Source organism: Clytia hemisphaerica, unplaced genomic scaffold (assembly GCF_902728285.1).
Source record: "Clytia hemisphaerica strain Z4C2 unplaced genomic scaffold, Clytia hemisphaerica genome assembly, whole genome shotgun sequence".
Lineage (NCBI taxonomy): Eukaryota > Metazoa > Cnidaria > Hydrozoa > Leptothecata > Clytiidae > Clytia > Clytia hemisphaerica.
In genome coordinates, this window is record NW_027104122.1 from 371,658 (window position 1) to 386,013 (window position 14,356).

General features: G+C 33.2%; 1 protein-coding gene across 1 annotated transcript; it reads right to left on the bottom strand.

The window, feature by feature from the left end:
- Nucleotides 1-4,512: 4,512 nt before the first annotated feature.
- On the bottom strand, nucleotides 4,513-8,834 carry LOC136813532 (uncharacterized). Its single transcript, XM_067070048.1, has 10 exons — nucleotides 8,617-8,834; nucleotides 8,254-8,473; nucleotides 7,965-8,045; nucleotides 7,653-7,715; nucleotides 7,181-7,231; nucleotides 6,898-6,950; nucleotides 6,077-6,270; nucleotides 5,517-5,581; nucleotides 4,989-5,083; nucleotides 4,513-4,699 (listed from the first exon to the last, which is right to left on the bottom strand). Exons 1-10 carry the CDS (start codon nucleotides 8,813-8,815, stop codon nucleotides 4,590-4,592), a joined length of 1,131 nt encoding a protein of 376 aa, XP_066926149.1. The 5' UTR covers nucleotides 8,816-8,834; the 3' UTR covers nucleotides 4,513-4,589.
- Nucleotides 8,835-14,356: the final 5,522 nt, after the last annotated feature.

The window sequence follows — 14,356 nt, forward strand, 5'->3', positions numbered from 1 at the left end:
ACACCATTATATGATAAAATGAATCATTCTAATTTCATTCAGATTTATATACATTAAATTTATCACTAGCACCTCTTCAATTAACACTAAACCTCATTATAAAAAATATTGACATTATCCTATCTTCCATTTCTTTGGGTTCCTTTGTAGTATTGAGCGGCTGATATTTTCATTTTATACCGTACCAGTTTTTTGTACTCAATAAATTCATGTTGTCTGTGTAGTAAATGGTTTTGGCCTTCAAGCTTAACTTCTTGCTTTTAAAGTATTCAGTTGTTAATCATTATGTCTATATAAAAAGTAAAATGGTTAATCGGGAAGGAAAATAGGAAAAAAAACTTTTTCTAATCTGTGACACATTTTTGTTCCCTGTGTTTTTTGTTTACATTGGGAATCCGCCATTTTTCTTTAAATCCGTTCACATAGCAACGTGATAGACCGTATATTTTATAGCCCGGACTTTTACGGAAGATAGCTATGAAACTCAATAAGGCGATATCTCGAGATTGGAAAGGAGTTAGGAGATGGTTGACCCCTCATTGGATCGGGAATTTAATAGAGAATAAGTTGGGAAAGGTAAGAGTGGGTATAAAGAAACTTTAGAAAATATACATATTCAAATTGGGGCATTTTGGGTCCGATGACGTCATCAAAACCTAAAAAATACAATATCTCGAGTTTGAGAAAGATTTAAGCAATAGATGACCCCTCATTGGATCGGAAATCATCAAGAGAATCTTTTGGATAAATGACAAATTGATTTCAGTGAAGTGAAAAGTTTATTACCCTTTCGATGACGTCACTTAGGGCCAAAATGACGTCACAAAACATGAAATATGCGGTTTTCCGAGTTTTGATCATAGAAAAGTGGTAATATTTCCTTCTTTGGGCTTACAATATACAATTTTTACCTTCCCCCACCATCCAAAGGGCTTTTGATGTGTTCAACAACACTCTACTCGGCGGGTGCGACGGTAAATTGGAATGAAGATAATCAAATTCTTCTTCACACCTTTAAGGGTAAAAGAACTAAAATTAATTAGAATAACTTTTTACCCCCTGGAAATATTCATCCACTGTATGATACGAAAATGGAACGATCCATTCGTGACAATCTTGTTCCATCGTTTGTATTATTCTCTTGATAAACTGGTTGAAATGGAATCGCTGTGTTTTGCAGAAGTTGGTAAGACACATAATTCATCCGTCATAATTATCAGAAAATTTATTTAAAACCCCCTCCCCCCACCGGTAGCTACGGCAAGTCGAGTTACATGTAGAATGTCAATCACCGAATAGTATGAATAGTTGACATAATCTACATCCTCTTGTTGAAATTGGTAATCAAATGAGCAATCTGACAGAGAAGGAGATGACTTGCGAAAACACTGACGTAGCAGATGAAGAGGGTACTGATGATCTGCCCGATCCAAAACTGGGTAACTATTGGTTAATCGCCCAAAATCTTTAAAATGAGGCGTGGTTGCCTAGAAAACAATCAAACGGTATTTATTTCAGTCTGAAACCACAATTTTCGTCAGAATACGAATACCTAACTTTTACATTTACATTAAATTCTCAACACCCTCTCAGGTTTTCTTTTATTTGTTTTTTATAGTCCAATCAATCGGACTTCAGTGTTATGTCATTAGAAAATTAATTTCTTTAGAAAAATATGGAGAATTTCAATTATAATACACGACCCATTAATGAAATTTTATCCTTATAAGATACTTTATAGCCCATCTTTCAGCAAGTAAGTAAATAAAACAAACAATCTAATATAATACAATACAATAAGAAAGAAAATAGTTAGAAAGGGTTTTTATTTTTTTTCGTAGGTATTTTTTTTCTCATGTATTATATATATATGCACCGTCTCCTGTTGAATTTTATAATGCACTTTGGGGAAGCCTAGAAAATACCCTTAAAGGCTTTATTTTTACATGACTTTTATTATTGTTGTTACTATATACCAAGTTTTTTCTCATTACATATTTCATTACTCGAACCTCTATAACTCGAATGTCTCTTTAACTCGAACAAGTTTTTTTCGTCCATTCAGTTAACAATGGCTTATAAACCTTAGTCCGTAACTCGAACAGATTTGTTTTTCTCGTTGTTCACAACGACATCTGCGCATGTCAAGTATCGATACAAACGCTCCTCCACTACCTACAAAATTGGACAATAAACCTCTAAGTAGTTTAACCGAATCCACGGGTATCCGGCGTAATAAAAGTAGCGGTTCTCTGGTTGAAATGATGTCAAGTAATGCGACTCTTTTGGCAAACGCATGCGCGTAAGCAAAATTTACAAAATTTCAATGATATGCGGGTACTAAAAATGAAAATTCAGTTTTTTTTCACGATTTAACAATCGTCATAGATTATATAATACAAAAAATATATATTATATCATTATTCATGTCCCTGTTTCATACACAATGTCAAAGTAGAAGAAGGAATAGTAGTTAGTAAGTTATTTTGTCTTCTCCTTCTTTCCTTCTTATAATAATTTATTGTTCATCTATATACTAAAAGTCTAATTTTCTATGAGCCGTGGGGTGGCCATTATGAATTTTTTTCCAAGTCTCTTTTTGAATCGAGCTCCGAGCGGGAAAACAGTAGAGAGTCCTTTTTTCGAGGCGGAGTACGTTTCTTTGGAGACACGGCACCGGAAAATAGCCTACGGTTCCTTGCCGATCGGGAAACGTCGCGCGGTTCGGAAGCGTATCTCCGTTTTCGAAATTCTACTTTACTGGTAATTTTCGTAAAAGTAAATAGAAAAGCAAGAAGCTCATTGATTGATCTGGTCTCTCTGCTCTGGTCACTGGTGCCATCGTTTGTACATGGATAGGGAATGGTCTAATGGTCATGGTATCCTGTTTCTTAAATAGAGAACATTTTGTTATGGATTTGTACAGTTGTTCTTCAGAAATTATTATGGGGCTTATCGCAACCAACCATCTTAACAAAATAAACAAAGAACAAAGACCGACCAATGGAAACATTTACTTTAGCCCTCTTGAAAATTGAGGGTGGCATATTTTTGCTGCATGGTAATACATCCAAGTAATTTGGTAGTCTTTGTAGGCGGCAATCACAAATATGTCCCGACCGACCGCCTCACTTTGTAGACCGACCGACCGCCTCACTTTGTAGTAGACCGACCGACCGCCTCACTTTGTTGACCGACCGACCGCCTCACTTTGTAGACCGACCGACCACCTCACTTTGTAGACCGACCGCCTCACTTTGTAGACCGACCGACCGCCTCACTTTGTAGACTGACCGACCGCTTCACTTTGTAGACCGACCGACCGCCTCACTTTGTAGACTGACCGAGCGCTTCACTTTGTAGACCGACCGACCGCCTCACTTTGTAGACCGACCGACCGCCTCACTTTTTAGATTGACCGACCGCCTCACTTTGTAGCCCGACCGACCACCTCACTTTGTAGACCGACCGCCTCACTTTTTGTAGACCGACCGCTCAATTTTTAGACCGACTGACCGCCTCACTTTTTAGATTGACCGACCGCCTCACTTTGTAGCCCGACCGACCGCCTCACTTTGTAGACCGACCGCCTCACTTTTTGTAGACCGACCGTCGACTCAATTTTTAGACCGACCCCAGCCGGCACTAAGATGTTTTAGCAACGTATTAAATACGCGTTATCGAATGCGCGGATACGTTTAAAAGATGTCTCCGTTGGGTCTTAAATGTCCGCTTTCAAGACATCTTTGCGAAGATCTGCAGCAAATCCTCTTTAAGATGTCTTCAAGACGTATTCAATACTTTCTCACGATCCTTACGAAGATCTGTAGCAAAACCACTTTAAGATGTTTTCAAGACGTATTCAATGCTATTTAATGTCCGTTTCAAATGCATCTCAGATAAGATACGTACAAGATTTTAGTTTTGGCTTTTCACGGAGATTTCCGAAAGAGATCATTAAATTCAATGTTCGGACTATCAGCGTAATCTCGCTCACTTTCTTTGACGTTTTGTACATACTAACATACTGATTGTCAATGGGAGAAGGAAAAAAAAACATTAGAATGGGAGAAGGAAAAAAAAACATTAGAAACACAAGTTTATGTTATAGTATTAAACCATCCTTTGGTCAGAGATCTATTACGGAAATTTTTGAATAAATACCGTTTCAATAAAAAAATAATGAAAATTAAGAAAATTTATAGAATAGAATTTATATTAATATTAATAAATAAATAGTAATTTACAGTGGAACATTTACACAATAATTGATTACTCAAACAGATAATTACAATTAAAAATACACTTATCTGTAAATCTAAAATCAAATTTTCACAATTCAAAGTAGTGAGTTTAAAAATCCCTAGGAAAATGAAAGTAATAACGTAAAGAAGCCAGAATCCCAAAAACCTATACGTGTGAAATTTTTTGCTAGTGCTACTTTGGCTAAGAATCCTTGAATTCAATGTTATATTGTGACTTAACAAAAATAAAAATTAATCCAGTCAGGTCCATGTTTTATTATGGGAAGTAGTAAGCAAAACCCTATTCAAATCTACACATAAAAATAAAATAAATAAATAAACTTTCTACTTCTTTCTGCCAAGTCCACCTTTCTGTCCAGGGGCGTTTCGCAATTTGTTGGCAACTTTCTTCCCAACATTATCTTCCGTTGTGCCATACTTTTTCACTAGAACATCTATTGAAAGAAATAAAATAATAGTAAAATCTTTAGAGAGAGAGATTTGTTGGCAAAACCGACAAAAAGATTTGCATTAACACAGGGAAAAATAAAACAAGAATAGATATCAGTCACCTTACTTTCTTAATCTGAGAAACCTATTGAGATCATTAAAATCTTCTTCGTAGGATAGATATTTGGTACACTAGATTGGGCTTGATTGATTGTAAGAAACAGCCTTCTTTTTTATTTGATTATTCATTAGAATCAACCAGTCACTAAATTTTAAAAAGTAGAAACAAATTACCACTAATTGCAGAATAAGCCTTGGATTTCTTGAAGGCAAACTTCCCGTTGTTTCCTTCCATGTTACAGGTGCTTAAGAAAGCTCTTGTAAAAAATCTAAAGAAAAAAAGTTTTGAAAATGATCTATGTATTTTGAATTGTGATTTCTTAAAGAGAACGATGTAACACAACACCCCTGCCTCTGTGACCCACTTGGATCTACCCCATTTGGGAAAAAACTTGGTCTTTGTTTAGTTAACTTTAATTTAAAGGAATTGCTATGCACGTTCGAAAAAAACAAATAAGGACAAGTCTTTTTATTTAAAAAATGTTGCAATTAAATGGGGCATTGTTTTCCTTTGCCTCGTTGAAGAACCATGCATAATAAACATCGGACGTACAAAACCAGTAGTCAGAAAACATTCAGAACTATAAGCTGAAAATCACCATCTCAAGATTTGAAGCACTATCGTTTTCCGTATTGAAAGATCTTTGTTATTAGACATTTAAATATCTAGAAGACCGAAGGATCTCTTTTATCACTACTTACTTTTCCATCACTAGAATTGTAGCATCACCATATTCAACCCCGCCAATTCGTGCGATACGAGATTTCTATAAAAAGAGATCGAATTTAATTTCACCTTCAATTTGATAGAGATGCAGGTGCCGGTCGAAAAATTAACTCGGAAGTGGATATTATCAAAAAGAAAGTTGAAAAAATCTTTCAAAATGAAGATGTAGATAAGAAAAAAGAAAAATTTACTGAGATAATATCACCATTTTCAAAGAGGTAATTCTTCAATTTCAGAGCATAATCACTGTGAAAAAACGTTCAAAAGCATCTACTCAGTGCAAAGATAAGACACAAAGTCTTCAGATACTGTAATTTACTATGATGAAACAGGATGTTTGTTTGTTCGCTGTTTTTTGGTGTCAATCAGACACCCCCTTCTCACAGACCCGGTGGGATTTTATTAGCTAGTGAAGGTAAAATTTACGGACCAAAACTCAATGGGGATCGATATTCCCATATTTTTTATGGCTGGGGATTCGAATTTCGTTTTTTCTGACAGCTAAATTGAAATTAACTGAATTAATCATACTTACAAACTTTGTTAAGAAATCAGGATCATTTAGATTTTCTTCCAAGGTATCCATTTCTTGTTGGCTGTCTACTTCTGGAAGCTGGAATTGATCGTCTTCGATGGGAAGAGATGCCATCTTGTTGTCGATGTGTGCTCTTAATTTTACAATTTCTGTCATGATCTTGTTTTGCCGATCGTACAACATTTTAAATTGTTCTGAAGATAGAAAAGACAGCGGTTAGCTTTTTAAGCAATGCATTGATAAAATTCAAAGGCCTAAACTGATGAACTACAATCACTTTTTAAAAGAACCAGTAAATTTTGACTAAGGCTCAATTGTTCTTAAGTTTTGGGAATTTTAAGGCTTCATGTTATTCAGCTGTTCTTAAAATGTTCTTTTTGACAGTACTTCCAAAGCAAAACTTCTATCTTCAAAAAAACCTTGAAAATCTTCTAAACAAGCTTTTTGCTGAAAAAGAGTAAAATATTCTGGAAAACATGCCTTTCTGTATTAACAGTGCCAAAAAAGGTTGCTTTTAAATGTCCTCAGAAAATTCCGAGGCTGAGCTTGTTCTTAGTTTCTTTGCCAAATTTAAGGCTAGTGAATGTTCTTATAAAAGTCAACACATTTCATAAAAACTGTTTACAGAAAGAGCATCTTAAAGACTAAACCATCGGTCCCTGACAAACGTTTTTAATGCTTAATTTCCTGACAGAGATGTCTTAAAATTTAGTTTATTACTAAAATCAAAATTTCTGACTCCTATAATATCACATAAGCTTTACAAAGAAAACTGTATATCAGGACTTCGCTAGGAGTACACAAAACTAACATAAACTGACCCATAATCTTCGCCGCATCAATAAGTTCCAAGCTCTCCTCTTCTTCTTGTCTTCTAATAAATAAAACGAATACTATTGAAGGAATAGCTGAAGAACCAAATAATAAATTGATCTATTGGAATATATTTTGAGGGGTAATTTATCAAATTTGGTTAACTACATCAAAAGTTATGACCTTTAAGTGCTAAAACATTGCTTCTCAAAAGAGTTAAAAAAGACAAAATATGAATCATAAATCCTCATGCTTCTGGAGTACCTCAATGACTATTTATTCAGAAATTACCTTGATGCAGATCTTTTGACGGCTTTAGGAGTTCCACCAAGATAGTTCGGTCTGAAAAGATTTAGTATTATAAAGATTTGTATCTAAAAATACACACGGTATAATTTGTTTTTTCATCTTAAAAAGGGTGTACTCTGTCTTAAATATTAAACCATCACTTTTTTATTCCTGATATGTTATCGATATATGGAGGTTCGAAGTCATCAACAACGTCAAAATGGGTATCAAATGGTATCAAAGGATATCACTTTTTTATCATCACTAAATCACAACTGCAGTCCAAATTAATTGAGTTCAAAAGTATTAAGGGCTCCGACTAAAGTGGGTAAAAAAATGTAGGAAAAGTACTACTGTTTAGAACAATAGAAAAAGAAGATTAATGCACAACATCAGCCAAAGTACACTATTCTTATTAAAAAAGTATGTATGGACAGAGCCCTGACATTACGACGAAATAGTTTAGTCAACTTACAAAACCGGCGAAGATTCGTTCAATGAGTTCGGAGATGAAAGTTGAATCGACTTTTGTTGATGCCTAAAACAAACGTAAATTTAACAAAATTATTTTATAAATCTACTAAAACCTACGATATAGGCCAAAAAATTATATCTAAAATCTTTTTAGGGGATGTGTACAGCCGTGATACCAATATTTAATTACTAAGAACACCAATAATACAATTGTTAGAATTGTACTGAAACGGCCTTGAAATTAACACGCAAAAAATTAACACGAAAGGTATTATGAATTAAATTTGGATTCAATTATTATTATATTATTCACCTCGAATCAGGATTCGATGAATTCAGATTAGAAATTAAATTTGAAGCACCAGGTGTCTGTTTGGAATTTGAAGTACCATCCCTGTATGAAAAATAATGCAATATTGAAATATCCCTGGTCAAATTTATACTTAGAAAGAATATTTGAAGATTCGAAGTTTAGATTTTAATGTAAAAAAAAGAAGCAGACCATATTCAAATTTCATTCAAGAAGGATTAAAATGATGTGCTCTTCGATGATTATAGCTGTCTCCAATTGTAACACTTAAACATATGATATTAATACATACGGTTTGATCGAGAGTCCATCTTTTGGCGATGCGTACTTTTGAGGAAACAAAGGAATGTTTCCACCAGTGCCATTCAGATAATCTCCACCCAAATCGGACTCTGCATCGGACTCCTCACTGGAAAAGCTCACGTCGTTCACTTTGCCAGCTTGCAACTCGTCTCCAACTTCACCTTCAGTTTCAGTTGAGCTGTCGATGGCGATACAGCTTTCATAACTCCCTTAAAACAAAAAAACTGGAAATTTAGGACGAGAAGTTAAAATGAATGAAAGATTCCATTATTGTAAGACAAAGATTTTTAAGTGTCTTTTTTTAATTAGAGCAACTAAACGGTTATAAAATGACTTGATTAAAGATAATTACCAGTATACAAGATAGAGTGATCTGCAATTTGATACCACGTTTCTTTTGGTGGAGCACGTTGTTTCATTAGCAGATGGAAATTTGTTTTTGGCCAATACAAAATTCCATTTAAAATCCACTTCGATAGAACTGTTCCCATCTTTTTTGAGCCATTTTCCACAAAAGCAACACAGCAGAATTCTTCAAGATGCGAATCCATAGCTGAAGAAAAAAAACGGAAATTAAGATACATTTTTAAAGTGAAAAAATGCTAAAATTTAAACTTGAGTTGTATGCGAATCCATAGCTGAAGAAAAAAAAACGGAAATTGAGATACATTTTTAAAGTGAAAAAATGCTAAAATTTAAACTTGAGTTGTATGAAAAATGGGTCTAACTTGATGACAGGAACACAAATATTAATCTTTCCGTTATTATTTAATCAAGTGAAAAATAAGTATATAAGAGCAATTTTCAACAAATTAAATAAGTTAATTTTTTGCAGTTAATGTTGAAAGAAAAATTATGCTTAAAATGGATATAAGTACTTAAACTAATCAAAATATATTAATTTTCATTATCATAATCCTTACAAGATTCCCTCCCCCCATTCACAGGATAAAATCTAAAAAGTTCACTGAATTCATTGATTAATTCATGGTGAAAAACTGCAGTTTGCAATTTCATTGTAGCTTTTGACCGTGAATTCACCAAAACATCCATAGCGAACTTTGTATTATTTCTTCCTGTGATTATTGAAAGTTTTCTTTAAAATTATAACAGTTGTAATTCGAGTAGGCGAACTTGAAGAGACAATATTGGTTGCAAATGTCACAGTTTAGGAATCCTAATAGCCTTCTTCACACTTCTAGTTGCTGACTTCCAATTCAGCGGCTCGGAATATGCTTAGATATATAAAAATAACAATGAAAATTATTATTAGAGATTATTTAGAAAGACTCCCTTCAAAACGAACGTACTAACAGCAACAAGGCCCCTACTCCTAGCGATGAACATATTTTAATGACCTAAATTAAGTATCAAGTCAGCAGAGTAAAAAACAAAAATAATTTAATACATATTATTTTCTACATCATGTAATAGAGGGAAAAAAATAAAGTTGTTTTTGTAAAAGAGTCTGATCATTTTCTTTTTAATTGAAGATATGGTAAATGATTCAGTTTTTCTATTAATTTTTGTAGAACTTCGCAAGTACAGGATATCAAGCTTCATAGATTCTATTGGAAAAGTGTAGAAGGATTCAAAATATTTCCGTTTTATAACTTGACACTCGTAGCCATTGTCGGTTTCCTTCTTGATTTCGCACACATCTCCGCCAATCGTCAAAAAGAAACAATCCCTTGAGTTTACCTTAAAGCACTTTTTCGGTTTATCTGACAGTAGAGAGCTGTTAATTTGTATCTCCCCAAGCCTTTTAACGATTTGAGTGATTGGATTACTTCCATTGCGAACCATCTTTTTCAAAGTTTGCATGTAGTTCTCAAATCGAAAAGCTGAAATTTCATTGAGTGAGCATTCATGTTTCAATACATCGTCAGCAATATGGACAATGGAATGAACATTGTAAACATTGAAAAGAGGGCCATATACAGACTTTGAAGTTTTAGAAAACCATTTCAAAAGATCTCTTGCATATACCACAAGTTCAGGATGTAGTTCAATATGTTCTTGTAACAGAATTGTTAACGCAACATGTAACGCTAAAAAGTGTCGGTAAAGTTTGCTTGAAACCATCTTTTTCAATACCACAGGTCCAAGATAAATCAAAAATAGACGGAACTCTGTAGCTTTCCAGTAGCAAAGTTCATCTAGAGGGCGTGGCTTTCGGTTAAAGTTGGAAGGGATATTTCTACGTAAAGAGATCAACCGATTCGAAATCTCAATAGCTTGTCGACGGGATACTTTGCAAATTTTGTCTCCTTTTAAGATAAAAACCAATGCTCTTTTTACAACACCAAGTAGTACCATATGCATGTAATCCAAAGGAAAATCATCAATACAGTTAACTATTGGAATGAGTGGTGACAAATCATGTTGATGATGCTCATATCCTAATTCATTGAATTTTTCAACAGTCCTAAGTGGATCATCATTAAAAGAGTCATACACAGTTCTGTTTTCCTTTCTTTCACCTCTCACCTCACAGCGCTCACACGCATTATAGCCAGCATGACCAATAGTGCATTTCACAAATGATCTAGCTGGTGCATCACAAATAAGTGCTTTAAGCTCAAACAGTAAAACAGTTCCTTGAAAGGTGATTCCATTTCTTCTTAAATTGATAACCTCGTCCACAAAATCTGATAAAAAATCTGCAGCTGAGGAAGGTTTACTAGTTCCATAAAAAATAGCAATCGGAAAAACATACTTTGATTTAAATACAGCACCTAGGATGGGCCAAAGTTGTGCATTAGATGACTTTGAAATAGGGACACCATCTATGTTTACAAGAAGTCTTAATTTATTTTCAGGAAAATCAATAAGGTTTTCTGATAACAATAATTGCAAGTTATCTTCAATGCCAAAATATCTGTAGGAACTTTCCTCCCCAGGATTGTGAATTATGTCATCAACAGTCCTTTGAGTTTTAAGAAGTGTTCTCGAGTCTTTTGGTATTTCAACTCCATAATCAATGAGGGACGAAAGTAAGTCGTTTACACAGCTTCGACTCAATCTATATTTTGTGGCGACATTTCTTAAGTCAGACTGTAACTGTGCATTTTTATCCAATACTGTATCACAAAAGAGAATGCCAAGATCATCATCATTCTCAGACGAGAGTGCTTCTATAGTGGTATCAAATGATTCATCTGAAGAGCTGAAAGTACTTCCAAAATCAGACTGTTCATAAATATTGTCTAAATCTTGGGAAACATTAAGTTGAATAGGAACATCTTCAGTAACTTGGAAAGGAGCAGCTTCAGTAACTAAGACTTTAGGAGAGGCTTCACCAAATAATTTATCGGCCAACTTCTGTACTCTCCTTCGTTTATTTCTTTTCTTTGACTCATCCATTAACTTTAAGAGAGGAAAATGAATCGAGGTTACAATCACACACTTGGCTCTAATTGCAGAATTTTGAAATAGAGAGATGCTTCCAACTAAATTTGAATTCTTTTAAAGTCTGTTTCAAAATTTTATGGATACTTTACTTTCCTAACATTTTCTCAGCGCCAATTTATGCCATAATAAACAGTTGAAAAGATAGTTTTGAAGAAAAATGACAAGGAAAATGAGTGTAGAGAAAATGTTAAAACAGTATAGTGTCCACATAATTTTAAGACAGACTTCAATGTCTTTCATTGAGATCTTATATCACTTGACACACATTAAAACAAGCAAGGGCTAGTGTTTTTCTGAGATCTCTCATGAAGATTTAAAATGAATGCTTGAATCAAAATAATATGACAAAATTTTGAATTTTTTAAACAAAAAGTATTCACAAAGCAATTAGATATTTACAAAGAGAAAAGTCCAAACATTTTGTTAAATGATTGGTTGGATAAAAATTTTATTTTTGATTAAATCAATTCTCCTGTTTTGCCATTTTTTGAAGAGTTCTTTTTATAAAGCCCTCCTCACACTATGGAATCATGAAAAATAGAGTGTTATGAATAAAAAACTGAAGATTTCTGTCAACAAAATAGAATAGAATTTAAAATCCATGACTTGATTGACAAGAACAAGTTATTTTGTATAGATTCCAAGAACCTAGCCATTTTGGCCAGTCATCATGAGTAGACAATTTGAGTGTGACTTTTTAAAGTGAAATTGAAGTTTGAGTTAAATTTTAAAGAATTTTAAAGAAATTATCAGCAAAAAGACAAAACTACCTTAGAAGGACTTAATTTTTCTCAATACAGTATGCAAATTTCTTCAAAATTAGTTTTTGCAAAATAAGTTTCCTTAAGGTTGGAGCTGAATTTTTATTGAATTTTGTTTTAAAAAAATATTTGCGATCGAACTCATTCTAAAAGAAGCATAAAAAGCAAACATTTTTAAATAAGAGTTGAAATACCAAAATTCATGGTCAGATTAACCGCGCTGGATACCAACCCAGTATTTTAAGTGATCCTAAAACTTGCAGGTAAATTTGATTTTAAATCATGTTTATGGCAGTTTTTTTTTTTTAATGATAAACTTACAAAATGTATTGTATGTAATTTAAAAAGAGAATTTTTAAGATTTTGGATTATATGTCCAGACAGAAATTTTATAGAAATTCTTTTGATGCAATGTCAATAACATCTTCTAACAATTTTATTTGTAAAAAAAAAATCAAGATGAGTAAGATTAGTCCTTGAAATCATTGTTTTTGGATTACTTACGTGAAAATATCATGATTTATACAATAATTTGAAAACTAAAATAAAAATTACCAACAAATAATTGTAACAAACATTTTGTTAAAAATTTGTTCAAAGGCACAAATTAATAGTTTGATCATCATTCATTTTCGATTAGTTTGTTAAACATCATAACTTGCACCAAGTCATACTACAGACCCTTAAAATTCCCTGCAAACAAGTTTAAAATCAAAACTTCCTCTTTATCTGTTATGGATGACTATATCTCCGCGGTACCAGAAAAATCTTTTTTCTCCTGAGCTTTAATATTTTTGTTTGATCACAACAAAGTGTAACAGAGGTGGCGTACGTAAAGTCAAGAAAACCTTGATATGCTTTTGCTCTATAGCGTGGCAAACACTTTTACAAAACTCATAGTACCTTAAATTAAAGTAGCTCGAAAATTCGAATATTTCATGTTTCCTCAAAATCGCCAATAAAAAGAACAATTTAAGAACAATGCTGAGCCTGAAACAACTCAATTTCAAGCAATTTAGGGGTCAAAGAAATAAAAATGAGTATAATGCCTAAAATACCTCACTTCATCCTATTAATAAGAACATGATTAGAGGCTCAAAGTGCAAAAACAAATAAGAACATTTGAGGCTCAGAAAAATTTAACTGGTTATTATATAAAAAAAGTGTAATGCAAAAGAAAAAATAACTTTATAACCCGGCCGCAGACTATTGGTTCATCTATATAGTTCATCATATAAAAACTCAAGTTGGAGCATTCAAGCTATTAAAGTAGTTTGGTTATAGATATTCCCACTTGTAAATCAAGATTTGTTTGTTAGTAGTTGATACATATCAGGGCTTACTTCATACTGCGAATATTGTTTGTATATAAAGTTATCTTTAAAGTTCTATTTCAATGATCTTATTACTTAAGTTATCAAAAAAAGCAAATAAATTTTTTTTGCTGGCCGGCTGCATGAAAGCTTTTTTTCTTCACCCACATTCCGAAAACACACATCTTTTTGTTTGCCTGACTGGAAAACTTTTTACATTTTTTTAAATGCATGTGGAAGAAAATGTCAAGTTTACGACAAAAGTGAAAGTTTTCCACATTTTAAACGCACGTGGAAGAAAATGTCCAAATTCAGAGCAAAAATTTCCACGTTTTAAACGCATGTGGAATAAAATGTCAAAATTCAGAGCAAAAATTTCCACGTTTTAAACGCATGTGGAATAAAATGTACAAATTCACAACCAAAGGTTTCACGTTCAAAATGCACGTAGAAGAAAATACGACCAAATTAACAACAAAAATTATCACGTTTTAAACGCACGTAAAAAAATGTCCAAATTCACAAGCAAAGGTTTTCCACGTTTAAAATGCATTTTAAAATACCAAGATCAGTAAATTCTGCTCCGGGTTTAAATTTTTACTTC

Excerpts from the sequence above, each read along its gene's own strand:
- LOC136813532 (XM_067070048.1), bottom strand. The coding sequence starts at position 8,815 with ATGGATTCGCATCTTGAAGAATTCTGCTGTGTTGCTTTTGTGGAAAAT. Across the intron at positions 5,084-5,516 it reads ACAATTCTAGTGATGGAAAA|ATTTTTTACAAGAGCTTTCT; the intron begins GTAAGTAGTGAT and ends TTTTTTCTTTAG. Across the intron at positions 4,700-4,988 it reads GGCTTATTCTGCAATTAGTG|ATGTTCTAGTGAAAAAGTAT; the intron begins GTAATTTGTTTC and ends TTCTTTCAATAG.